The 23,796-nt window shown below is 54.9% G+C and overlaps 1 protein-coding gene across 3 annotated transcripts; it reads left to right on the top strand.

The window, feature by feature from the left end:
- The first annotated feature begins 1,389 nt into the window (after positions 1-1,389).
- DUOX2 (dual oxidase 2) lies at positions 1,390-20,706 on the top strand. 3 transcript variants are annotated; one of them, XM_086620008.1, is made up of 33 exons: positions 1,390-1,453; positions 2,140-2,223; positions 3,799-3,963; positions 4,835-5,022; positions 6,350-6,551; positions 7,150-7,316; positions 7,402-7,462; positions 7,600-7,696; positions 7,890-7,977; positions 8,331-8,439; positions 8,767-8,930; positions 9,335-9,501; positions 9,702-9,820; positions 11,095-11,232; positions 11,519-11,632; positions 12,223-12,425; positions 12,670-12,855; positions 13,282-13,507; positions 14,188-14,281; positions 14,509-14,684; positions 14,951-15,011; positions 15,525-15,635; positions 16,496-16,674; positions 17,549-17,779; positions 18,024-18,123; positions 18,241-18,290; positions 18,409-18,536; positions 18,751-18,904; positions 19,043-19,275; positions 19,431-19,589; positions 19,753-19,908; positions 19,993-20,121; positions 20,584-20,706. In XM_086620008.1, the coding sequence occupies exons 1-33, from the start codon at positions 1,390-1,392 to the stop codon at positions 20,704-20,706; spliced, it is 4,626 nt and encodes a 1,541-aa protein (XP_086476134.1). The 3 variants fall into 3 exon arrangements, with proteins under 3 accessions (XP_086476134.1, XP_086476135.1, XP_086476136.1); XM_086620009.1 differs by having other exon boundaries at positions 14,951-15,020; positions 15,540-15,635; XM_086620010.1 differs by having other exon boundaries at positions 1,405-1,453; positions 15,540-15,635.
- Positions 20,707-23,796: the final 3,090 nt, after the last annotated feature.

Here is a 23,796-nt window from a genome sequence, read left to right as displayed (position 1 = left end):
TGGGACTATGCACGTCCCTGGCTGCGTGGGCAGAGGGCACCCTGGGGATAGGCAGGGACCCCTTATGTCCCACCGGAGGACTGAGTCCCTGCAGGTGCACGGTGGTGGCACTGGGGCATATGGCTCCAGGGGTGTCCCCAGGTGGGACAGCTGGAGACACCATTGGTGTGCATGCTGTCCATAGCGTGCGCACAGGTTTGGGATTTTCTGGATGACATCCAAGGCTGGATGACATCCAACCCAGGAAGGTGACAGGCCCTCAGTCTGTCCCACTAGCACTGGGGAGAGCTAGAAACAATCTGTTACTAACGAGGACCATAGGGATCAGGCTCCAGGCTTCTCAGATGCCTTGAAACTGCTCCCCTCTACTTGTGTGATCACACTTAGCTCTGCAATGGGACTGCTGCTCTGTCAGGACGCTGATGTGTCCCACAGTCCCAGATGATACATGGCTCTGGAGGGAGCTCAGGAGGCATTTGGAGGCTGAAGCCCTAACTCTGGAGGAGCCAATTCTGCTGAGATCAGGTGGAGAAGGAGATCCTTGCTTTGGGGGTAGCCGTGTATTTGTACCCTGTGCAGCATGGTTTTTGGAAGGGTGTGAAACTCTAGGCCTTGATAGGACACAGGGATCCTGTCTGATAGGAGAAGACAAGGCTAGGGAAGCGGGTGCTTGATTCAATTAGATGCAGAGGGAGGGAGTGGCTTTCCAAAGGTGTCACAGGGACTCTGTGGAACAACAGAGCCTGGAAGGCTCATCAGACTTTACAAACTTCCTGATGCTTGACAGATCTATGGAGCTAATCCAAGCTTGCAAAGCTTTCCCTCAGCAAGCTGCACCACAGCCTTCCAAGGTCGGTCTGGTTTCATTGCGTCAAGTAGCCCCTGGGGTGATCTGCAAAGTTTGGGAGGCAGGTGTGAGGGCAGAGGGCTCTTTCTGGAGAAGCCTGTCAATGGGAAAGCCACACTGGGACGGGTGAAGCTGGAGCTCTCAGCTGGAGCATGGAAAGGGAGCTAGTGGGACAGCTGCGTAAACTCATGAGATGCTCATCTTCCTTGGACATGAGGTCTCTAGCCCTGATTGGCATATTCCTTTTCTTCAGCGCATCCTATAAGGACTGCTGTGATTCAGCCTTCTTGCCTGTGAGGAGGTTCCCAGCAATAACTGGAGAAGGTTCGATAGGCAGGGGAGATGTGGTGTCAGTGTCTCCCCACGCCCTTACAGACCAAGTTCTGCCATGGAGAGCTGCTCCTGGGAAAGGGAAATGGCTCTGGTAGTTTGGATGGAAGACACAAACTGCTGATGCTCCGAGCCCTGGGGAGCAGCCCAGCTCCAGCTCCCTCCTTCTCCTCTCTGTTTGCAGGTCACTGCTTCCAAAGACCCAGTGGCTGATGCAACCCATGGAGATGATGTTGAGCTTGACCATGGTTCTGCTGGTGACGTGGACCTTGGGGGGTAAGTACGGTCTTGGGGAAGGGGATCCAAGGAGAGGTCCTGCATAGTTTCTGCCCCTCAGAGGAATTCCCTCTAACTTGTGGGGCATCGTATCAGCGATGGGGACGATTCAGTTTGTGAGCAGATAAGAAAAAAGTGGAGAAAAATGCTGAACTTGTAGATCCTGCAGGTTGGGAGACTCACCTACTGCTTTTTATATGTGTACACAGCTTGTAACCAGGAACTGGAGCTTCTTGCTAGTATAATAAAAGCAATAAAAATTAACACAAAGGCAAAAAGTATGTATTTATTAACAAAGGCTGATGTTGACACAAAACACATGGAGGAGGGCGTAACTCCAGTGTCAAGACCTTTGCTTGACTCACATGGACCTTTTGGGTGTCAGAAGCAAGGAGAGATTTCTTCCGATACAATGAGAGAGAAGAGGAAAATGAAGATCCTTGGGGAGTAGACTGGTTGGGGCCAGAAATTGATTTGGGGACATCAGGATCACAAACATGAACTTCTTATTTTAGACATTGCTTATCCCTCAAAAGGAGTGAAAAACTTGTCTAAAAACCTGTTTGTACAGAAAGCTTCAGAAAGAGCACGGGAAAATATCGCAATAAAAATATATTTCTGTAATGGAGATGCTCGTTTCATGCACTTTTTTTCACTGCTCACCAAGTGGGTCCGGTCTCTTCCAGGAGCCCAGGAGAGTGTCTCCTGGGAGGTCCAGCGCTACGACGGCTGGTACAACAACCTGCTGCACCACAGCCGCGGCTCAGTGGGTGAGTACCAGGCCTGGGGGTGGGGATGGTGGGACGGGGCGAGCTGGTGCTTTGGCATCTGACTCGCTTTACAACTGAGATAGAGACCCTCTCTGACTTGAGCCTGAGCCAGGCAGGTGACCAGGCAATGCCACCTCCCATGGCCTTGAGAGGTGGCTGTTGGCACTCAAGGAAGGTCCCTAGATGCACCTGAGAGTCCCATTGGAGCAGCCTGGAGAGGCCAAACCGTCTGGCTTTGTCTCCCACGTCCTGGCCTTGCCACTTTTACCTGTTGCCCACACACCATCTGCAGGTCGCGTTGGTGTTGGATCAGCCCCAGAGCAGAGCTGTGCCTTTGTGGGGCCATTGAAAATACCCAAGGTAGGGATGACCTAGGTCTTCTCATCAGGCATTTCAGTGATGGTCAGGGATCCTGGAGCTGGGAAAAGGCATCTTTAGCCAAAATCAACATGCGGTTCAAGCTGCATTCAACACAAGTCCAGAGACAGAAGAACTCATGGTCCGGGCATGCTGGACCTACTTTTTTTCGCCTCTGCACAGGGCAGATATTGTGCTGTTGGGCTGCTGTGCAGCATATTCTGGTCTGTACTGGGATCAGCATGTGAGATTTCCCTGTGCCAGTGGTGAGCTGCTTTCTCATGGCTTCAACCAGCCCACGGACCCATCTTCAGGAGATGTTCCCAAGCCAGGGACCAGGGCAGATCAGGCAGGATTTTATCAATAATATCAAAGATTATGAATCCTCCCATTTTCCGCAGCCCAGATTGGTCACTTACACAATGACACAAGGCATGGTGGCAGTTACACAGCTTCCTCTGAGCCCGAATGGCTCTCCAACAGGGCATGTGTGTCATCAGCCCTTTGGTTATACCAAAGCCTGTCAGCAAGATCCAGTGGGTCCCTGGCAGACAAGATCTCCCTCTTCCAGAGCAGACAGATCGGACCTTAACATTTAGAAACCAATCTATGGAAACTTAGCCCAAAACTAAGCCGGTAATTCTGAATTTCCCCCCAGCTCTGGAGAGCTCCAGCAAATGCAGCCCACCACATTGGTGAAGAGCCTTTCAAAATGAGCTCATTCATCACTGAGAAATGAACGCCAACCTCTCTACTTTCCAGTTACAGGACAGGCAGTGAGGGCGAAGATAGGATGTTTCTCCCTCATCTTCTCCCTCATCTCTGTCTCTTTGGCTGTTCCCTCTCGTCTTCCCTATGGTGCTGGCAACCACTATGTCTGTGCAGGATTGCATAGTCAGCATAGGCAGCTGAGCACCATTTCAGTTACCCACTGGAGCACAGCATCCCAGACCTCCAGGAGGCAATGGGGATGCACATGGACCAGAGGACAACTGGAAGGGAACGTGTCCATGGAGGATCCTTCTTAGTTTTAAGAGAGGCTGCCAGAAGTTTTAAGTGTTGATACAAAAACTTGTGTGTTCTTGGCTCCTATAAGCATCTATGCTATCCTCTTGCTCTCTTCTGGGACCCTCGCACACGCCGGTGCACCTCACTATCACTATGTCTCCCATCTGTTGGGCACTGTGGGACCCACACTGTGTTGCTTTGGTGACACAGGTGCCAGGCTGCTGCGTCTCCTGCCGGCCAACTACGCGGACGGTGTCTACCAGGCGCTGCAGGAGCCCCGCGTGCCCAACGCTCGCCAGCTCAGCAACGCGGTGGCACGGGGACCTTCTGGGCTGCCCTCCCGCAGGAACACAACCGTGCTGGCCGTCTTCTTCGGTAGGAGCTGGGGCCTGGCACTGGGTGGAAAAATGTTGGTCTGGGTGGAAAAATGTTGGCTTCTTGCACTTTAAGTCAGAGCACTCCTCACCATCCATTTGCAGCAGAATCGATGCAAATCAGGGCAATTTTTACTGTTGCTCAGGAGCTCAATGGGGTCTTGGATCTCCAGGCTCAGGGATGTCTGTCTCTGGGAAACACCCTTGGCTCACTGAGAAAACAGGCTGAACTCGTCAAAGAAGTGGAGACAATTAGCTCCCTGTAGAGCTTCAGGTTCATACACGTCCCCAGACACCCAAGCTCGGGTGCTTGACCCCAAGATGAGCCACAGGGGGAGTAGACACTAACGCAATACCGTTTAGCTTGTCTCTAGAAGGTATTTTTTCCCATCACACCAAAGCTCAAATGGGCCAACAGCAATGGCAGCCATGGGGCTCAGCATCAGCAGCAACCCTTGGCTTTGAAGGGCACAGGCAAGGGGAAGCTCAGGGAAATAGTGGCTAAATGCAGAGCCTTGCTCCTGGTGAAGTGGTGCCCAGCAAATGGTCCAGCTGATGAAGGTTTCTGAACATCCACTGGCTAGGTTTCACCACCCTGGTCCCTGAATGACCCTACCCTACTCATGGGATCTGGCCAGAGCCATGTGGAGCCCTGTTCCTGCAATCTGGAGCTCAGCACATCTGAGCTCCAGCCCAAAGTGACTTTTTCAAAGTCGTGGAGCAAACCAGCAGCAAAAGCAGGAAGGAAACCACTCTTGCTGCACAGGGTGGTCCCCTCAGCCTACGTACAGCTCAGCTGCCCACCATCACGTCCTGCTCCAGGCGCTGGTGGCAGTCCTCCCAGCTGCTGGCTGTGCTTGGGTCTCTGACAGGTTTCCACGTGCTCTTGGACATCCTGGGGATGGAGAAACCCGGCTGCCCTGCTGAGTTCCTGAACATCCACATCCCGTCTGGGGACCTCGTGTTTGACCCTGAAGGCACTGGAGACGTGGTCCTGCCCTTCCAGCGCATCCGCTGGGCAACGGAGACAGGGCAGAGCCCCAACAGCCCCCGGGAGCAGGTAGGCAGTGTTTCCTTTGCTCTTTGCCTTTTGGCTAAATTCCTTTTCACCCAATATTGGGGTCTGCAGCAGCCAAGATAGTGTTTGCAAAAATAAAAGGAGAGTGCTGCTACTTTGTTAAAAAAGCACGTCTCAAGTGTTTGAACTGATTGCAAACAAACCCAAACCATAACCTCCAAGGTAGTGGTTCACATGGAGCAACATCTGTGGTTGCTCAAGGTCAGTGCTTTTCTTGGCCAAAGAAAATGTAGTTATTCTAGATCTGCTTCAAATTTGAGCGTTTTGCACAGTTTATGGAGGGGAGAAGAGGAAAGGGTAAAGCAGATGCAACTCGCGGTCTTCCTTGGCTGCCAAAGTTTTTATTTTGACTTCAGTCAAAATGAGCAAAAGTGTGACTGTCTGTATGTGGTGAAACAAGTGATAACTGGTGCCTTTTTGGTGCAAGCGTGATGGAATTCCATAACCAATTTACACACTTGTGCTGCTCTAGAAGGTCAGTAATTATGACACCTTTTTTTTGGCACCAACTCTTATCTTTAATAATGCATCACAAAACTGAGCTGGTACTGTTATAAAGTTGTAAAATTGTAAAGCTTCTCTGAATTTCAGTCATTTTGGCAAAAATCCAGATTTCCCCCCAATTTCTCCGTATTTTACTGTGCTGAGGCTGGATGTGTTCCCAAGCCCTTGTGCTCTCTCCCTCATGTTGGAAAGCTTCCCAATCAAAATTACCGAAGCAAAATACTCACCCCCTGAACCTTCCACGTGACAAATCACGATGAGACCAGATTAGCAAGTCATGGTTTTAGCAGTATTTCAAAACCTAGAAAAATAAAAACTCCAGCGTCTTTTCAGACTAAATAAAGATGTTTTCATGAAAACATTTGGCAGGGGAGATATCCAACATGCTGCCAGGGCAGTGGGACTCCCTGCTGTGAGGACAGGGCTCCTTGGAGGAGGAAACTCCAGTGTTTCCAGTTTCCCCAGGGACGGGTTTAATCCTCTTCCAGTTTGGTCTTGCCTACGTACGAATTCACAGATGTCTGCTTCTGGGCATAGCTGAAAATAATTGGGGAAAAAAAAAAACAAAATACGCTTTTGAAAAATCTGTATCTGGTCTTTTCCTGTACCCAGCACTAATTCCTGCAGTTTGCACAGAGTTTGTCAGCGTATATATTTGCATCTTGATGGCTCTTGTTAAAGCAGGGCAAGGAGTGGCTGCTTTGCAAGACCAAAAGGGCCAAGTTGAGGCTTTTCAGACCTTTTTTTTCACCTTTCCGCCAAGACCCCGGTGTCTGTTAACACCTGTTCTCTGCTCCTGCCCTAGACCAACGAGGTGACGGGCTGGCTGGATGGCAGCTCCATCTACGGCCCCTCTCACTCCTGGAGCGATGCCCTGCGGAACTTTTCGAGGGGACAGCTGGCGTCGGGGCCCAGTGGGCATCTCCCGAGGGAGACGGATGGCAAGGTCCCCATGTGGAAGGCGCTGGATCCGTCCACGGGACAGGGTGGTCCCCGGGGGATCTACGGTAATGGTGGCATCCTCAATGGGTTTTCACCTGCTTGGCTCCATCCCTGAACGTGAGCAGGGGAAGCAGGAGGTCCCTGGAGCTGAGCCCAGAGGGGGCTCTGGGAAAGAGCCGGGGGGGTGCGATGAGCCAAGACACATGGGTCAGGAGTCTCATGGGAGAGCAGGCAGTTTCCCCACTTGAGGGAGAGGGAGACACATACCGCAGCAAAGACACACCGTGAGCTTAAGGTGCTGCATCCCCAGAAGGCAGCGGGTCATTTTCCAGCCAACACGCAGAGACCAGTGGGTGCTGGTCCCTCTGATCCGAGGCAATATCCTCCTGGGAGAGGGACTGCTGATGATAAAAACCTGCTTAGCTTGTCTTGAATTCCTCACCTGCCCAAACTTTGGTCCGTGCTGGAGGCCCAGTGCTGCTTCTCACTTGTTTGGGCTGCTTTTCTCCCTGGGGATGAAGGAAGGGCAAGGAGATGAAGGAAGGGCAAGGGGACAAAGGGATGCTGGGCTGCAGCCACAGGGCTGAGGGTGCTCCTCCATCCACGGGCAAAGCCAGACCCAATGGTGACATCCCCCAGTGATGGTCCTGGTGGCTCTTGCAGATCTGGGGAGTGCCTGGGGGAACGAGAACCGCTTCCTGCAGGCTGAGAGCATCGCCTGGTTTCGCTACCACAACCACCTGGCCACGGAGTTGGCCCGGGTACACCCTACCTGGTCTGATGAAGATCTCTTCCAGCACGCTCGCAAGCGGGTCATCGCCACCTTCCAGGTGAGGGATGGGATCTCCTGGCTCTACCAGGACCCCCAATACCCTCCCTGGCTCTGTCCCTGACCCGACCGCCCCTGTGCCCTAGAACATCGTGCTGTACGAGTGGCTGCCGACCCTGCTGGGGACACCCATCCCAGAGTACAAAGGTGAGGGGCACGGCGGGTGATGGAGCTGTGGAGTGAGCAGGGATGAGGGGAGCAGGGGAGCCGGAGGATGGGGCGGGAGAGGGTGCTCTGCCCCTTTCCTTCCAGCCTGGGTGCTGGACCAGGACTGCTGCCCGTAGGTTACCAGCAGCACCTGGACCCCAGCCTCTCTCCGGAGTTCATGGCTGCTGCGGGACAATTCCTGGCCACCATGGTGCCACCGGGTGTCTACAAGAGGTAGGAGCAACCCAGCCAGGCTGTGGGAGAGCAGTGCCCATGCCAGCAAATGGGATGCCCGAGCTGGGGTGATGGCTGGGGATGGTCCTTTCCTTTCCCCAGCGGGAAATCCCCCACTGGGACAGACAAGACCTGCCAGCTTGGGGCAGCCCCAGCTGGGGGCTGTGGGTCAAGCCCTTCTTTGCTGTTCCAGAGACCCCATGTGCCAGTTCCAGAAAGTGCCCGGCCCTGGAGGCTCATTCCCAGCGGTGCGGCTTTGCAACAGCTACTGGAGCAGAGAGGTATGGGGAAGGTAATGTGGAGGTCTGGAGGATGTGGCAGGCTGGCTGGAGGGGCTTCATTCCTTACTTACAGAGGACCCCACAGGGAGGTGGAAGGGAAATTGGGTGCAGAGCATGACAGCCAACCAAGGGGTGTGAGATTCTCCTCATCCAGGCATCCCCAGATGCCGCCTTGAGCCACAGCAAGCACAGACCTCAAGGTTGAGCTGACATGGAGAAAATGAGCCTGGAAGAAATCCCTGGTATCCCTGCACCCAGGGTCTGCACTCCTATGGGCACCAGCTCAGGAGTGTGGGGCTGTCCCATGTCCTCGGGCCCATGAGGCATCACCTGCTCTTCACATCTTCCCTCAGAGCACTGGGCTGCAGCAGGGAGAGAACATGGATGTGGACAGCCTCCTGCTGGGGATGAGCTCACAGATTGCAGAGCGGGAGGACAACATTGTGGTGGAAGATCTCCAAGGTCTGTACTTCCCTGCACTGCAGCTGGTGCATCAGTGGGGACCTTCAATTCTGGGGATATGTGGGGGTCAAGTGGGGAGACAGGTCCCATTGCCACTGCCATCAGCACCCATGCTGAGGCTAGCTTCAACCTCGTTAACGGAGGCACAGAGAAGCTGCAGGGCATGTTAAACATGTTCCTGTGACCATCCTGGCAAGGACATGGAGATGATTGTTGTGTTCCACATGGCTCATGGAAGAGGGACAAGGCTGCCCTGGCAGCTGGGATGGCTAGGGTTCCTTCTCCAGCTCTGCCTTGCCATCACCATGGCTTTGAATCCACCCACAGATTACTGGTATGGGCCCCTGAAGTACACCCGCACGGACTACGTGGCCAGCTGGCTCCAGCGTGGACGAGACCTTGGCCTGCCTACCTATAATGAGGCTCGGGAGCGATTTGGGTTGGAGCCTCTCCAGAACTGGTCGGATCTTGCCCCACACCTGGAGCAACAGGTAACAATGAACAGGTCTGGGCACAAAGGGTGTTGGGGCAGGCCAGGCAGTAACTGCCTTCTCCAGCAACGTTGGAAGAGGGACGTCAGTGCGCATCCTGCCCTAGCTCATTTTCATGCCTGTGGGGCAGTTGCCTTGGGGTAACTGTGTAATTACATGGCGTGAACATCCTGCCCCAGTGCTAAGCTCCTACGCTGCTGGGTGCTCTGCTCCTCCTGGAGCTGAGCTACTCAAGGTCAAGTCATGAGCTCAAGGCTGCATGGCGCTGAGCGTCCTCCCAGCCCACAGACATGTGATGCCTGGGAAATGCATGTTCCTTGCTTCTCCTGAGGTTTGCCAAGACTTTCTGAGGCCCTGGCAGGATTCCCTCTGCTCACACGTGTGCGGTGGGGGTTTCTGGCCAGGTCCTGGAGAAAGTTGCTGCTCTGTATGGTAACAACACAGCCGGGTTGGAGCTGCTCCCCGGAGGCATGCTGGAGGCTGACGGCTCCCTCTTCAGCGCCATCATCCTGGACCAGTTTGTGCGCCTGCGTGATGGTGACAGATTTTGGTTCGAAAACACCAAGAATGGGTAAATGCCTCTTTCCCGTCTGGCACACAGAGCAGACTGCCCACTGCTCTGCCAGCCCCAGTAAGACATAACAACTGGGGCTGGAAGAAAAATCATCCTCCAGCTTCCTCAGTTCCTAAAACAGTGTGGGGAGCGAATCTCTCCTGCCGCCAGACAATGACACCCAGGACCACCGCTTGGCCCCACATCTTTTTCCCCAGGCTGTTCACAGTGGAGGAAACCAGGGAGATCCGTAACACCACCTTCCGTGACGTCCTGGCTGCCGTCACCTACGCAAACCTCACCAACCTCCAGCCCAACGCGTTCATCTGGAGCGAGGGTGGGTGCAAACGGCACCGGCGAGTCAGGGAGGAAAGCAGACTCATCTCGGTGACTCAGTAACACCAGGCTGGCAGCTTCTCAAGCCTGACACCTGCCATGCCCCTAAGCCAGCGAAATGCAACGGTTGCTCAGGGGCAGCACGGGTGTTGAAAGTGGGCTGAAGTCCAGGCATGTGCGTTGCATGAGTCTTCGCAGGATCTCTGGGTCCAAAAAAGCAACCGATGCCCTGGAAGGTTGTGCTGGGGTTAAAACTTGGCCTTTGCCTACCCCACGCTGGGTCACGCTCCTCGCTGACGTGTCCTCTAGCTCCCTTGATATACAAGCACACACAGGTCTGCAGGTTGTGCCGATGAGCGACCTGAAAAGCGATGAAGTTTGCAGATGAGTTCAGCTTCGCATTCTGTAGCTGTGTAATGTCGCCTCCTTTTGCCTTCAATTGCATCAGCCCCCGAGACGTGCCCTGGGTGCTGGACCGCAACACCTCCTCCTGCCCGACTGCTCTGCCCATGGGGCTGTTGGTCAACTGGGGCTGCTGGAAGGTCTGGCCAGGCTTTCCTGCAGATGTAGTTGCAATGGCAGCATGAACTTGCCCAGTCAGATTTCAGCCCAGGGAGAGCTCAGGGCTTGAGTGGCAGCACGTTTTGGGTTCCCAGCCTAGTCCTGTGCCAATGTGCGCCCCTCACCCTGGTGCCCTTCTATGCTGTCCTTGAAATGAGCTTTCCTCCCCTCACCAAAACCCAGAAGGAGTCCTGCCGCCATGCTCAGGGTGAGATGTGGCCCGACAGCGTGATGTGCCTTTTCCTCTCTGGATCTTGCCACACCCTTCCCATTTACCAAAAGCATTTTACTTGGCACACATTCCAGCCCTTGCAAGGCATTTCGGTTCTCTTGGCATACACCGCATGCAATTGCACCAGGAGGACCCCCTGGCTTTGCAGCATACGGATGAGCAGAGGCTCTGAGCCCCAATTTGCAATGGTCCAGGGTGCTTCTTGTTCATCCCATCCCATCGGGAGAGGTCATGGTGCCAAACTCCCAGTGTGCTTAAGCCCGGTTCTGCGCCTGGTTTGCTGTGGCAGGCAAATCTTCAACTTGAAACCAAGGGTTGTCCCCTAACATCTGGAGTTTAACTTGAGCATCCCGGTTTTGCAGTGTTCCCTGGGTCACTCGGCAACGAACCCCACCAGCATTTTAATGCAGAGGTTCCTGGGGATGATGGAGAGGAGAGAGGTAAAGGTCCACAACACTCACAGCCTGTCTCCCCCCATGCAGGGGACCCGTGCCCCCAGCCCCAGCAGCTGACAGCTCAACACCTGGCCAACTGCACGCCCATGACTGTGCTGGACTACTTCAAAGGCAGCGGCGCAGGCTTCGGGATCATCGTCGTCGTCCTCTGCTGTCTGCCTTTAGGTTTGCTGCTCTGTTTCTTTACCCGTCTCCTCTTCCACCGGAGAAGGGGGCTGAATGCCCATGGACCAAGCACCTCCTCCCAGCAGGAGCTGCTGAGATTTGGCCGCTTTTCAGGCCCTTGAGGCAGCAGGGCCCTTGGGCATCAGGTGGGAGCAGGGCTTTCATGGTGGAGCTATGGGCTGATGAGGAAGGAATAAGCACCTGTCTGCCCCAGTTGTACAGGTGATGCTGCCAAAGCGGGGAGGATCTTTGTGATACCTCATGCTTTCTTCTCCTGTGTCCCCAGTGACTCTGTTTGTTGCCTGGGTTGTTGCCTTTCTCCGCAAGAGAGATTTCAAGAAGCTGCAGAAGAAGCAAGGCTCCAGCGTGCGGAGGGAGGTGACCGGCGAGGTGATACACGGTGAGGTGGCACTGTTGGTCCTGTGATGGTGTCTGGTGATGCGGCTGAATTTAGGGAACATACCAGGGCTGGGTTTGGACCTTATATCGAGACTGGATATAAGGAGAAACTATTTCTCCAGGAGGATAGTCAAACAGTGAAGGAGGTAGTCCATAGAGGTTGTGAAGTCTCCATCCTGTCCAAGACCTGACTGGGTAAAGCCTTGAGCAGAGTGGCCTGATCCCATAGCTGGTCCTACTTTAGGTCAGAGGCTGGGTGAGAGACCCTTCCAACCTGGGTAATCCTATGTCCTTCTAATTACAACCCTCTCCAGATCACACCTTACCTGAAGGAAACCTATGTAAAGCAGTTGCACCAGTAGCTCCAGGGCAGGGACTGTATCTCCTTGTCCTGGACGCTGGAAAAATCCTGCCTCACTGCTCCATGGTCTGTAATCCTCCACTGTCCATGTGTTTGAGCTCTGCAGTTGGGAGATCATCATTTTTCCCTTAACGTATCACTCCCAAGCAGCATCTTGGTGAAGGAGGTGCTGGAACAAATAGGAGCACAGATGTGTCTTTCTAGCTGAGTCCTGTGCTCTCTCCCACCAGCCATGGAGTGGCACGGTCCCAAGACAGACAGTTCTCTCGTCTACATTCAGCTCCAAGCTGACAAAGTGCTCAAAGTACTGGACGGGAGAGGGTCTGTGCTTCGGAGCATCAGCCTGAAAGCCCATCAAAGGGTGGAAGTGATCCTCTCCAGCAACAAAGGCAACAAAGCTCTGCTCCTGAAGAGCCCTAAGGAGTATGATCTAGTAAGTACCCCAATGATACCTTCCCTTGGACCGTCCACCACTCTCTGCCACTGGTCGCGTACACCCTGCACCACCCAGTCCTGGGCGCTGGGAGCAGCGTAGGTCCCTGAAGGATGGCTGTGGCCTCCTGAGAACCACCAGGTGCAGCTCATGCCATGGAGCAACCACTGTGGTGAAGAGCAGCAGAACTCACATCTCAACTGAGCCTCTGCTGCTCACAGCCATTCGGTGGGGTCTTTTGCAGGTGCTGCTTTTCAGGGAGGAGGCAGAGAGGAACAACTTTATCGGGAAGCTGCAAGGCTACTTGAAGGATAGCGGCCTTGATCTGCATATGTCTGAGATGAAGGAGCAGAGCCTGATGAAACGGGCGGTCACCCAGGAGCAGAGAAAACAAATTCTGGAGACTTTCTTCAGGCACCTGTTTGCTCAGGTATGTAGAGGTGTGGCAGGCTCTGATGCATGGAGGAAGGTATTTCTGCATCGATAAAGCAACGAACGTTGCTGCTGGTGCTTTCCGTAAGAGCTCGTAAGCCATGCACAAGGAAGCTGCCAATACTTTCAAGACCAAGGGACATTCTCCCTTGCAGAAGACAAAGGGAGTTCTGCTGTGTTGACACGAACGTTCAAAGTTGCAAAGAGACTTTTGGCTGATGTAACTGAGGTCTCCATAACGGTCAGTGGTGTTCAGTGTGAAAGTCACGTTGCGCAGGAGAGACACAGGACTTCCTCGTGGTATATGCCATGAGTTTTGTGCCAGGGGAGCCACCGGTCTTTGTGCAATAGGTCAGGCAAGTGAACAGCAGCCTTCTGCTCTGCCAGCCCTCATGGGATTTCTTTTGTGGGACACAACCTGCAGGTGCTGGAAATCAACAAGTCTGATGCCGGAGAGCTCAACTTTGAATCTTCACAGAAGGCAAAGGAGTCTCTAACATGTGAGCTGAGCAGGGCTGAGTTTGCTGAGGCCCTGGGGCTCAAAGCCCACTCCATGTTTGTGGACTCCATGTTCTCCCTGGCTGACAAAGATGGCAATGGCTACATCTCCTTCCGGGAATTCCTGGACATCTTGGTGGTCTTCATGAAAGGTGGGAGCTGGAGCTGGTTAGTGTCATCTGTTGCCCTCAATCCTGTTTCTAGGCTCTGGCAACACCACCAGCAGAGTGAAGGACAGGATTTTTCCAGCGGGTCAATCTGTAGACAATCCTATGGATTAAAATTCGCTTCGCTTAGGACAGCTTCAACTTGAGTTATGGGGTAGTGACAATGTAATTATGTTTTCTGAAAGACTGTTCATGAGGGGAGCTCTTGTTCACCACAATAGACAAATCTGCCCTGCCTCCTGAACAGACCATGCGTCCTGTCCTTGAGAGATGACAGTGACTGTGTGTGATATCATCTCTGATCCTCCTCCACCACTGGAAAGGTGGATTCATAGATGGAGGTGGGGAACACTAGATTCAGTCAAAGCAGCTCCCAGGAAAACCATTGCTGTGCAAAAGCACATTTGGAGGTCGCGAAATAATGGACAAGAACGTGTATCTATGCAATTTTTCACCTTGCACTTGAGAAAGCCGAGTGGAAGGGTGGCACACCGTTCACACTCAGTTGCTGTTCCAGCTGCCATCAGCAGCGTGCTTTCAGTCTTTTCGGAGCTGGGCAAGGCTTCACTGCTGCAGGTCCAGACTCTCCAAGACAATGTTTGAAAGCATCTTTGTTGATGAAAATAGGATCTTGTCTTTACTTCACTTCTCTCCCTCCCCACCAGGGTCCCCAGAGGAGAAGTCCAAGGTGATGTTCAGGATGTATGACATTGATGAGAATGGGTTCCTCTCCAAAGAGGAGTTTCTGAGGATGCTCAGGTACTCCTCCTCATCTCTCTAGATGTTTTCACAATGTCTGTAAACACAGCCATCTTCAGAAGCAGCTCCCAGTTTCTGTGCTTCACTCTCGAAGGGTGCTACGTGAATGGGCTCAACAGAACCAAGAGCTCATTTCTGCCATGAAACTGGTCTGGGGCTCTGCCCTGTGTTATCTGAAGGACTCAACTGTGGTCCTCTGAAGTTCCCATCTCCCCTCCTTGCTCCAGGTCCTTCATTGAGATCTCCAACAACTGCCTGTCCAGAGACCAGGCAGAGCAGGTGACCGAGTCCATGTTTCGAGCCTCAGGGTTTCAGGACAGGGATGAGCTGACATGGGAGGATTTCCACTACATGCTGCGGGACCATGACAGCGAGCTTCGTCTCACCCACCTCTGCATCAAAGGTCAGTGGGCAGGAGCACTGGGTCACCCCAGGCCCTGCAGAGCTGGAGCCGACGGGCAGCACCCAATACGTAGCTCCCATGTCTTGCCCCATCAATCTCTCCAACCCAACTGCAGTAACAGGGCATCAGCTGTGGCTCCATGTGTGACGTCTGTGTCAGCTCAGAGCCTCTTCCCCTCCACACCCCTGCCCAGGAGAGATGCCCAAGCCTCATCCACCACATCCCGCACACTCTGAACAGCTGTTTGTCCTTTTGGTTCCTCAAAGGTGTCCCCGAGGCGTTCAAGCAAAACCTGCACAGCCGCGTCTCCTTCATAAAGAAGAAAGAGTCGAAACAGTGAGCCCTCCTCCTTAGCCTTGCTGCTGCTGCCATTACTTCTTCTTTCTGCCCTGATGCACATCCATCCTCTACCTCAGCCCCGTCAGCAAACGCTCCCACCGAGTGTTTACATGCCCAGCACTGGGGAAGAGGGATGACCACGCTGGGACATGCCTGTGAGCAAACCAGATGCCGCAGTGGGGCTGCTGCCCCCCTGCCCTGGCCCCCAGACAGGCAGAGGGGAAGGATCTGCCTCCTGCAGAGCCCCTGTTCCATTCACTACACGGGGATGGGAGCCCCCATTCCATTCACCACGTGGGGATGAGAGTCCTACCTTGCTTTTCGGTGGGGCGGGTTATCTTGGAGTGAATCGAGCCCGTGTTCCATGCAATAAAAGTTAACGCAGGCAGGCTTGTGGCAGAGTGCTGGACACCTTCTCAGCTGAGCCTGAGGTGGAAAACGGAGAAATAGGGAAAATTTTGGCAAGCCCTTCCCACAAGTACAGCTTTGGGCTAAACATAGCTCTATTTCCAACAGAAGTGTCTCAGAGGAGGAGAGAGACCCAAACCTGGACACCGCGAATCACTACTTGGAGCAAGAAGGGCGAGAGCTGAGGAGGAGACCAGGCAGAAAGTAAGTCCTCTCCTCGCTGGGCCCGCTCCTCGGGTTCGGGTTCAGCCCGTTTGCTGTTTCTCATGCCTCTGTGTCACTCTGGGTAGTCCTCTGGTCAAATGGCACTGCTGCAAGGAGCCAGCATCCCTGTGATGGTGGTGCAACGTAGGGAGGGGATGCGAGACTGTCGCTGCAGGAGATGCCTCAGCCCGCGCAGACACATCGCAGCCTCGTGTTGGCCAAGGAGCTACGGGAACAGCCCTGCCTTGGTGGGGATGGTGCCGTAGTTGGGTTTGGGTGATGTGCCTCTACAAGAAAAATAATGAAGTGGCCAACTCCAGAGCCTGGCATAGTGGTTTTTAGAGCGTATCCCTTGCCCGCAGGGAGGGGCTTTGCCCAGCAGGTCCTGCCTGTGCTCCTCAGCCCCTTGGGATGCTGCTGGCTCACCCGTGGGCTGAGCTGCAGCTGCAGGAGAGACTCTGGTCCTCGGCGCTGTGGCAGCCACAAATATTTCTACAAGAAAGCAGATAAGTGGTTGTTATTCATGGCAGGATTATCCTCATTTGCCCTAATAGCTTCAAAGACCTTCTCCTGCCCCAGGATCAGTTTGGAGGGTTGAATATTACTATGAAAATTGTCTTTTATGGTTCCATTTATAAGTCATGATCTACATTTGTTATCAGCTTTCAAAAGCGTGTAGACTGCGGGATGACCTGAGACCAACCGCTGACCATGTGCTCCTCAGGCCACTGCCATCACTGGTGTGCAGAGGTGGTCACAGTGCTGGACAGGGAGGAAGACCCAAATCTGGGCAGTGTGGCCCTAAGCTGTACCTTGCCAGCTAAAGCTCAAAATGACCCCAGCCTTCTTGTATTTGCCAGGGTGAATCAGTACCAGCTGCATCTGTACACCGAAGCACAACGGAAGAAGTACGAGCGGAACAAAGTTCAGCAGAAGATCCAGGAGTTCAAGCGTTTCGTTGAGAATTACCGACGCCATATCGTCTGTGTGGTCCTCTTCTCTGCCATCACCGCCGGCGTGTTCGTGGAGAGAGCCTACTGTGAGTGTCCGTCCAGCCCTGCTGCCCCAGACACGGAGGAGTACATAGGCTTGGCTCCTCAAAGCTGCTGGTTGTATGGGGCATGCTGGGGTGTGAAAGGTCCCTGCACAGCTTTGGGCAATAGTGTTTGTCCTTTCCCGAAATAACTAAAGGATTATTGAGGTTGGAAGGGACCTCTGGAGGGTTCTGGCCTAATGCCTTGCTCAGAACAAGGCCAATTTCAAAGCTGAATCAAGCTGCTGAAGGCCTTGTCTAGAGAAGGTTTGAAGAGCTTCAGTGTTGGAGATCCCGCCACCTTGTTGGACCTGTGCTAGTTTTTGACCATTCTCCCCGTGAAGAGTTTTTATTTTACACCAAACTTGAATTTTCTTCAGTGAAACTCATGCTGTTGCCACTCATCCTTTCACTGTCCCTCTCTGAGAAAGAGTTTGGGTCTCTCCCCTCTGTTAACATCCGTTAAGTGGTTGCAGACAGCCACGAGGTCTTTCTTGACCCATCTCCTCCAGCCTAGCAAGCCCATTTTCCTCAGCCTTTCCCCTCCATGACGTCCTCCAGCTAACCACCCATCCTGGTGGCCTCCACTGAACTCGTTCCAGTTTGTTGGCGCCTCTCACGTTGCAATGCCCAACTGAGGACACAGTACCAAGGTGCAGTTTCACAGTGCCTGGCAGAGGAAGACAATCCCCTCCCTTGACCTCCAAGGAGACCCTGTAACCCAGCAGGACAAGGAGAATTGTGCCCCTGTCCCCACACAGCCCCATCCCTGGTGACCTTTTCTTGGTGAAGCCAGGCAGGTGGCTGTCCCCTTGTTGCCGGTAGGGTCATGGCCCTCAGGACCAGGCACGCTGACACTCCCTCCACTCTCTCTCCCCAGACTACGCCTTCGCGTCCCCAAGCACTGGAATCGCACAGACCACGTTGGTGGGGATCATCATCTCCCGGGGATCGGCTGCCTGCATCTCCTTCATGTACTCCTACATCCTGCTTACCATGTGCCGCAACCTCATCACCGTCCTGCGGGAGACCTTCCTCAACCACTACATCCCCTTCGATGCCGCCGTGGACTTCCACCGCTGGATTGCCATGGCCGCCCTGATTTTCTCAGGTAGGTAGGCTGCTGGGGGGTGTGCCGCCCACGAAGCACAGCTGAAGCAGGAGGACCAGCCCATCACAGCCACAGCAGGACCAGGCAGAAGCTTGAAGACCCATATGGAGCCTGCAGAGACATAGATGCCTTGCACCAGAGGAGAGGAGGAATCACCAGGTCCCTGGCCGCATCAGCAGGGTCTGCTGCATCTCCACCTGCAGCCACAGTGATGCTTTTCTCTCCCGGTTTTTGTCTCTTACAGTGCTCCACACTGCAGGTCACATAGTGAACGTCTACATCTTCTCAGTCACTCCTCTCAGCGTGTTGTCCTGCCTCTTTTCCAGCATCTTTGTGGATGATGGGTAGGGGAAATTTAAAGCACAGTCCAGACAAAGCGTTCTGGGCACGGACAGGAATGAAAGCAGAAACCAGGACCTTGCTCTGGCTGCCCCATGGTGCAATCTCTTGTCCCTCTCCAGGTCGCAGCTCCCACAGAAGTATTACTGGTGGTTCTTCCAGACTATTCCAGGTGAGACCACCTAGCAGGCAGACCTGCACGCCCGTACCCAGGATGGGCAGCCCTCTGCCCAGCCCAGGTGGAGCCCCTGTGGGACCCTCCCAGGACCTCCCAACCCCTCCTCTCACAGGCATGACAGGAGTGCTGCTGCTTGTGATCCTGGCCGTGATGTACGTGTTCGCCACCCACCACTTCCGACACATCAGCTTCCAGGGCTTCTGGATCACCCACCACCTCTATGTGCTGCTCTACGTCCTGGTAAAGCGTTTGGGCTGGGAGAGAGGGGTGGTGCCAATCTTCTGCAAGCCCGTGGGTCAGCCCAGCTGATGAGGTGAAATAGCTGGGGAGGTCCCAAGGGAGCTGGTGGCCCCAGTCCTGGCTCTCCACTGCTGCTGAGCTGCTACCAAATCAGCCACGGGGCAATGGCTTGCCATGCTGAGAGCCATGCTGATGGGAGCTGCTCCCTGCCCAGGTCATCATCCATGGCAGCTACGCGCTGATCCAGCAGCCTCGCTTCCACATCTACTTCATCGTCCCAGCGCTCATCTACAGTGCGGACAAGCTGCTCAGCCTGAGCAGGAAGAAGGTGGAGATCAGCGTGGTGAAAGCTGAGCTCCTGCCCTCAGGTACCACAACACCCCTGGCCACGCAGCACCAGCTCAGCCCAGGCTCTTCGCAAGAGCATCAGGGGCTGCAGCAATGGAGGAGCCTCCACTGCTCAACGTCTCCACCTTAACAAAGTCTCCATCCCTGTCCCCTCCCAGGAGTCACCCACCTCCAGTTCCAGCGGCTGCAGGACTTTGACTACAAGTCCGGGCAGTGGGTGCGCATCGCCTGCGTGGCCCTGGGCACCACCGAGTACCATCCCTTCACCCTGACCTCGGCGCCACACGAGGACACGCTGAGCCTGCACATCCGGGCCGTGGGGCCCTGGACCACTCGCCTACGGGAGCTCTACTCCCCAGAGAGCCTGGCCCACATCGGCAAGCTGCCCAAGGTGAGCCCCACGCTGCTGCTCTCAGGGTAGGGACATCCAAGCCAAGAGCATCTTGGCAATGGGTTGCGCTGAGGTGCTTCTCCAGCCTTGAAGGTGGCCAAGATCTGGGCAAGCAGAGGCTGGAGATGCTCTGCTGATGGCTGGCTCCCTTCCAGCTCTATCTGGACGGGCCCTTCGGGGAGGGCCACCAGGAGTGGAACAAGTTTGAGGTGTCGGTGCTGGTGGGAGGAGGCATCGGGGTGACGCCCTTCGCGTCCATCCTCAAGGACCTGGTCTTCAAGTCATCCATAAACTCCAAGCTGCTGTGTAAGAAGGTAAGAGGAAGCACCTGGAAGACAAGAGCCCTCTTGAGATGCCTCCTGCTGCTGCTGGCCTCTTTGGGGGTAATATCCTCCATGATCCATCTGGGAAAAGGAGTGCCATGGACACACGTAAGCATGTTGGCCTCACTTTGAGCCTCATCTCCATGTGCCACAGATCTACTTTATCTGGGTGACACGCACACAGCGGCAGTTTGAGTGGCTGGCGGACATCATCCGCGAGGTGGAGGAGGCCGACAGGAACGACTTGGTCTCCGTGCACATCTACATCACGCAGCTGGCTGAGAAGTTCGATCTGCGCACCACCATGCTGGTGAGCCTGGCCGCCCGCCGGGAAGGCTGCCGTGCCGTACTGGGCCGTGCTGGGCCATCTGACATACACTGATCTCTCTTCCAGTACATCTGCGAGCGGCACTTCCAGAAGGTGCTGAACAAGAGCCTGTTCACGGGGCTGCGCTCCATCACCCATTTTGGGCGCCCTCCCTTCGTACCCTTCTTCAGCTCGCTGCAGGAGGTGCACCCTGAGGTCAGTGCCTGGCTAGGGGACAGGATGGGAAGCACCCATCAGCTAGTGTGGATGATTGATCCCAACCTGTCCTCAAGGCCAGGGACACCTTGGTGACATCGCTAGTGTGGATGATTGATCCCAGCCTGTCCTCGAGGCCAGGGACACCTTGGTGGCATCCACATCCAGGGAAGGGCAGAAGGGGGATGAACTTCCCCACGTCCCCTCCAGAGCCAGGATGAGCTGCAAGAGTCAGCAATGCCCCGTATCAGCCAAACACACCCCGCTATTACAAGACTCTGGGGCTGCCACACCCCAGAGCTGGCAGAGACCTTGGGGCATCCCATCCTTCCTCCATGGCCCCATCAGCTCCATTGGGAGGTGCCCAAAGCTGCCAGAGGGCAAGGGTCCAAGGAGCGGGGCTGGGCTGGGGGGAAAGCTGGTGCTGCTGGGTTTGATCCCTTCGGCTCCCTTCTTCCCCAGGTACAGAAGATCGGGGTGTTCAGCTGTGGCCCACCCGGGATGACGAAGAGCGTGGAAAAGGCTTGTCGGCAGCTGAACAAGAAGGACCAAACCTACTTTGCACATCACTATGAGAATTTCTGACCCTACCCCGTACCGTTTCACCCCCTCGGGCTGCAGTCTTCAGTGGAAATGTGTGTTCAACCCCAGCACCTGTGTGCAACGCTTCAGGGGGTCCTGGCCTCCCACCCACCACCATCCCTGCCAGAAAGCCATCCATGGCTGAGAGCATGGATGCTGAGACCCGCAGAGCTGAGAGCAGCACGTGGTGCACCAGTGAAGCACTGCCATCTCAGCATCGCCCCACACAACCCTGGTGTGAACCCCCGAGCCCAGGGCATCCTACCACCATCCACACGCTTCCGCAGCCCCGCGCGCAGGGTCGGGCTGGCGTGTCTCAATCCAGAAACCCCAGTATTCCGGTCAAGGCTCTGCCACCTTAATCCCGCGAGACAGAGCCTGTGCGCTGCTGGGTCACGCAGAGAATGGCTCTGGACAGCTTTGGGGACAGCTCAGTGCCTGCACAACCAGAATCCCCAGCACTTTGCCCCAGGACCCAGCCAGCAGGGTGAAGAGCCAGAGAGCCCTCCGCCATCCCTCTCCTTGAAACGGGCTCAGCTCTCCTAACGCGCTCGTTTGTGCCCGCTCGTTAGCGCCCGCTCGTTAGCGCTCCAAGCCTTCCCGGGGTTTGCGTAGGCTCTCAGATGTGTTCGCATCGGCGTCTCTCAGCAGCGTCCCCATCCTCCCACCAGGGATCGTTTGGGCTTGTTCTCGCCCATGCCTGGCTTCGCACCGCTGGGCTGCTGCTCTCGCAGCCTGCGACTGAGCTTAAATAAAGCCAATTGTTGAAGTTTTTGAACATTTTCTTGCCTCCTGCAGTTGGGTCTCAGTCAACGCTGGCCTTGCTTCGGTCACCGAGTATTGACATCAGCCCACTGGGAAACAGGTTAAACCCGAGTGAGTGTCCCCTACTGGTGATGTCCTCAGGGTGGAGGGGGGGGGATGCAGATGTGGGCCCAGGCACAGCCCCACAGACCATGTCCTACCAGGCTCAGCACCCCCAGCAATGCCCCGATGGTGGCGATGCCCCCCAGCAAGACCTGGCGCGAGAGCAAATTACAGCCAAGGAGCCCAAAGTGGCTGAGCCCTGGGAATGGCTTCAGCCCCTGGGGTGTTAAACAGCCCCCCAAGACCACAGGGACTGAGCAGCTGTTCGCTTCACGGCAATACCAGAGAGTTGCGATGGCCAGCGGCCCTCCAGCCATGCCAACGGCGCTTCCCCCAGCATGGGAGTCAGGGCCAGGAGAAGCCCAGGGCTCGGCAAGAAGCCCCAGCTCGCCCCCAGTGCCAAAAACCGGGCAGTCGTCCCCGCCTCAGCCATCACACACCCTCAGCTCAGTGCATTTTGGCAATTCTTGGATGGGCTCTGCTAACGCCACATCCAAGGGCCGGGCTCCCGGGTAGGTTTCACCCGCTCGGGCTGACACGGTAACAACTCAGTTTACTCGGAGCAGCTCTTCAATCATTTCTCCTTCTGGCTACGGGAAGTTCCCCTGGGTTGCATCTTAGCCCTGTAAAACACAGCATGGACTTGCAGGCTTCTACCTCTGCCAAGATTAATTGAGCCACCTCTGCAATAAACACAAGCTTTGGTTTGCAAGCAGTGGGGTCATTTAGGGTCTCATGGTCCTGCCAGCACTAAGCTCACCTGCAAGCCGGTGAGACTTGGCCGTGCAACAGCCCAGGGGTCTGCATAGTCATAGAATCACAGAACAGTTTGAGTTGGAAGGGACCTCAAAGATCATCCAGTTCCAAGCCCCTGCCATGGGCAGGAAAACCCTCCACTACACCAGGTTGCTCAAAGTCTCATCCAACCTGGCCTGGAACACTTCCAGGGATGGGGCAGCCACAGCTCCTCTGGGCAACCTGGTCCAGTGCCTCACCACCCTCAACGAAAAAAATTTCTTCCTTAGATCTAATCTAAATCTCCCCTTTTTCAGTTTAAAGCCATTGCCCCTTGTCCCCCAGGGCCCAAAGTCAGAGACCCCTTCAAACCACCCACCCACCACCTTAACGGACACAGACACATCAGCTAGGCAGCATTTATTGAGGAAAGTTCAGTACCGGCCCAAGAAAGTGACTGGGATTAAAATCAACATGACTGTAATCAAAGATTAGATTTCGTTATCTGCAACCTGCTACCTCGCTAGTACCTCATTCATGGCTCACGAACTCAGCAGGAAGACCTGATAGCCCCCCAAAAGTTACGACTCATTTGCAGTGGTAAAACCTTTGAGTGATGCTGTCCCCTGACTTCTCACCCGCGCTGCCCTCCACGCTAAAAGTGAGCTGTGCCCCCCACCAGCTGCAGCCCCTCCTTGGGAGCCACATAAGGTGACCCACTCTCTGCTAACTCAGCTGGAGACAGGGCAGTCCGCCTGCAAACACGCTCCAGCCTGCGCTGCAGAGGTCCTTTCTGCTGCTTGGGGGGATTATACAGTAGATATGGTCCCACCTGGCCTCCAGACTGTCTTCTCCAAAACAGCCCCGGGCTCCGGGCCCCGCAGTTTGCTATTTGCAAAGGGCGTGGAGAGAATGAGCTGAAGGTGTAGATGCTTCCCGCAGAGACGGGCTGGCCAGGCTTTATTCCACAGGCTGTTACAGCCCCTGAGCGTCGCCCAGAGAAGGTGCGACTGGGAGGGAGAGCACCCAGTAGGGCTATCCCGCGCCCAGGGGTCGCCATGGGGGGCAGGAAGGTGGAGCACCACTGTCTCTGTCCTTGCTTCTCCCCCAGGGCTGGTGTCACCCTCCCGCAGCTCGTCCGCACGGACAAACCTGCCCAGCACGCCCAGAGAGAACCAGGCCCTCCCGTGCGTGAGGTCTGCCGGAGAAGAGCCAACCACACGAACCACCATCTCTAACCACACAGCAGCGTTTTGATTCAAACTGTTCCCCATTGGTTCTCCATTGGTAGTTACCCATTAATACTCTAATTAATATCCATTAGTACTCTAATGACATGTCCCTCAGTGCCATTCACCCTCATTATCATTTGATTTTCTAGCTCTACTACAATGCAGCGCCTGCACGAGGTGACTGTGTAAACATGCAACAGCCACACAGCAGCCCCAGGCAGGTGGTGCAACGGGGGCGAGGGCCGGGCACCGCGGCATC

The sequence above is a fragment of the Tauraco erythrolophus genome, chromosome 14, assembly GCF_009769465.1.
Source record: "Tauraco erythrolophus isolate bTauEry1 chromosome 14, bTauEry1.pri, whole genome shotgun sequence".
Taxonomy (NCBI): Eukaryota; Metazoa; Chordata; class Aves; order Musophagiformes; family Musophagidae; genus Tauraco; species Tauraco erythrolophus.
Note: the sequence above shows the minus strand (reverse complement) of the source record. Positions and strands in the feature narration are given on the sequence as shown.

Excerpts from the sequence above, each read along its gene's own strand:
- DUOX2 (XM_086620008.1), top strand. The coding sequence starts at position 1,390 with ATGCAACCCATGGAGATGATGTTGAGCTTGACCATGGTTCTGCTGGTG. Across the intron at positions 7,697-7,889 it reads CCACCGGGTGTCTACAAGAG|AGACCCCATGTGCCAGTTCC; the intron begins GTAGGAGCAACC and ends TTGCTGTTCCAG. Across the intron at positions 15,636-16,495 it reads AGGAGGAGACCAGGCAGAAA|GGTGAATCAGTACCAGCTGC; the intron begins GTAAGTCCTCTC and ends TGTATTTGCCAG.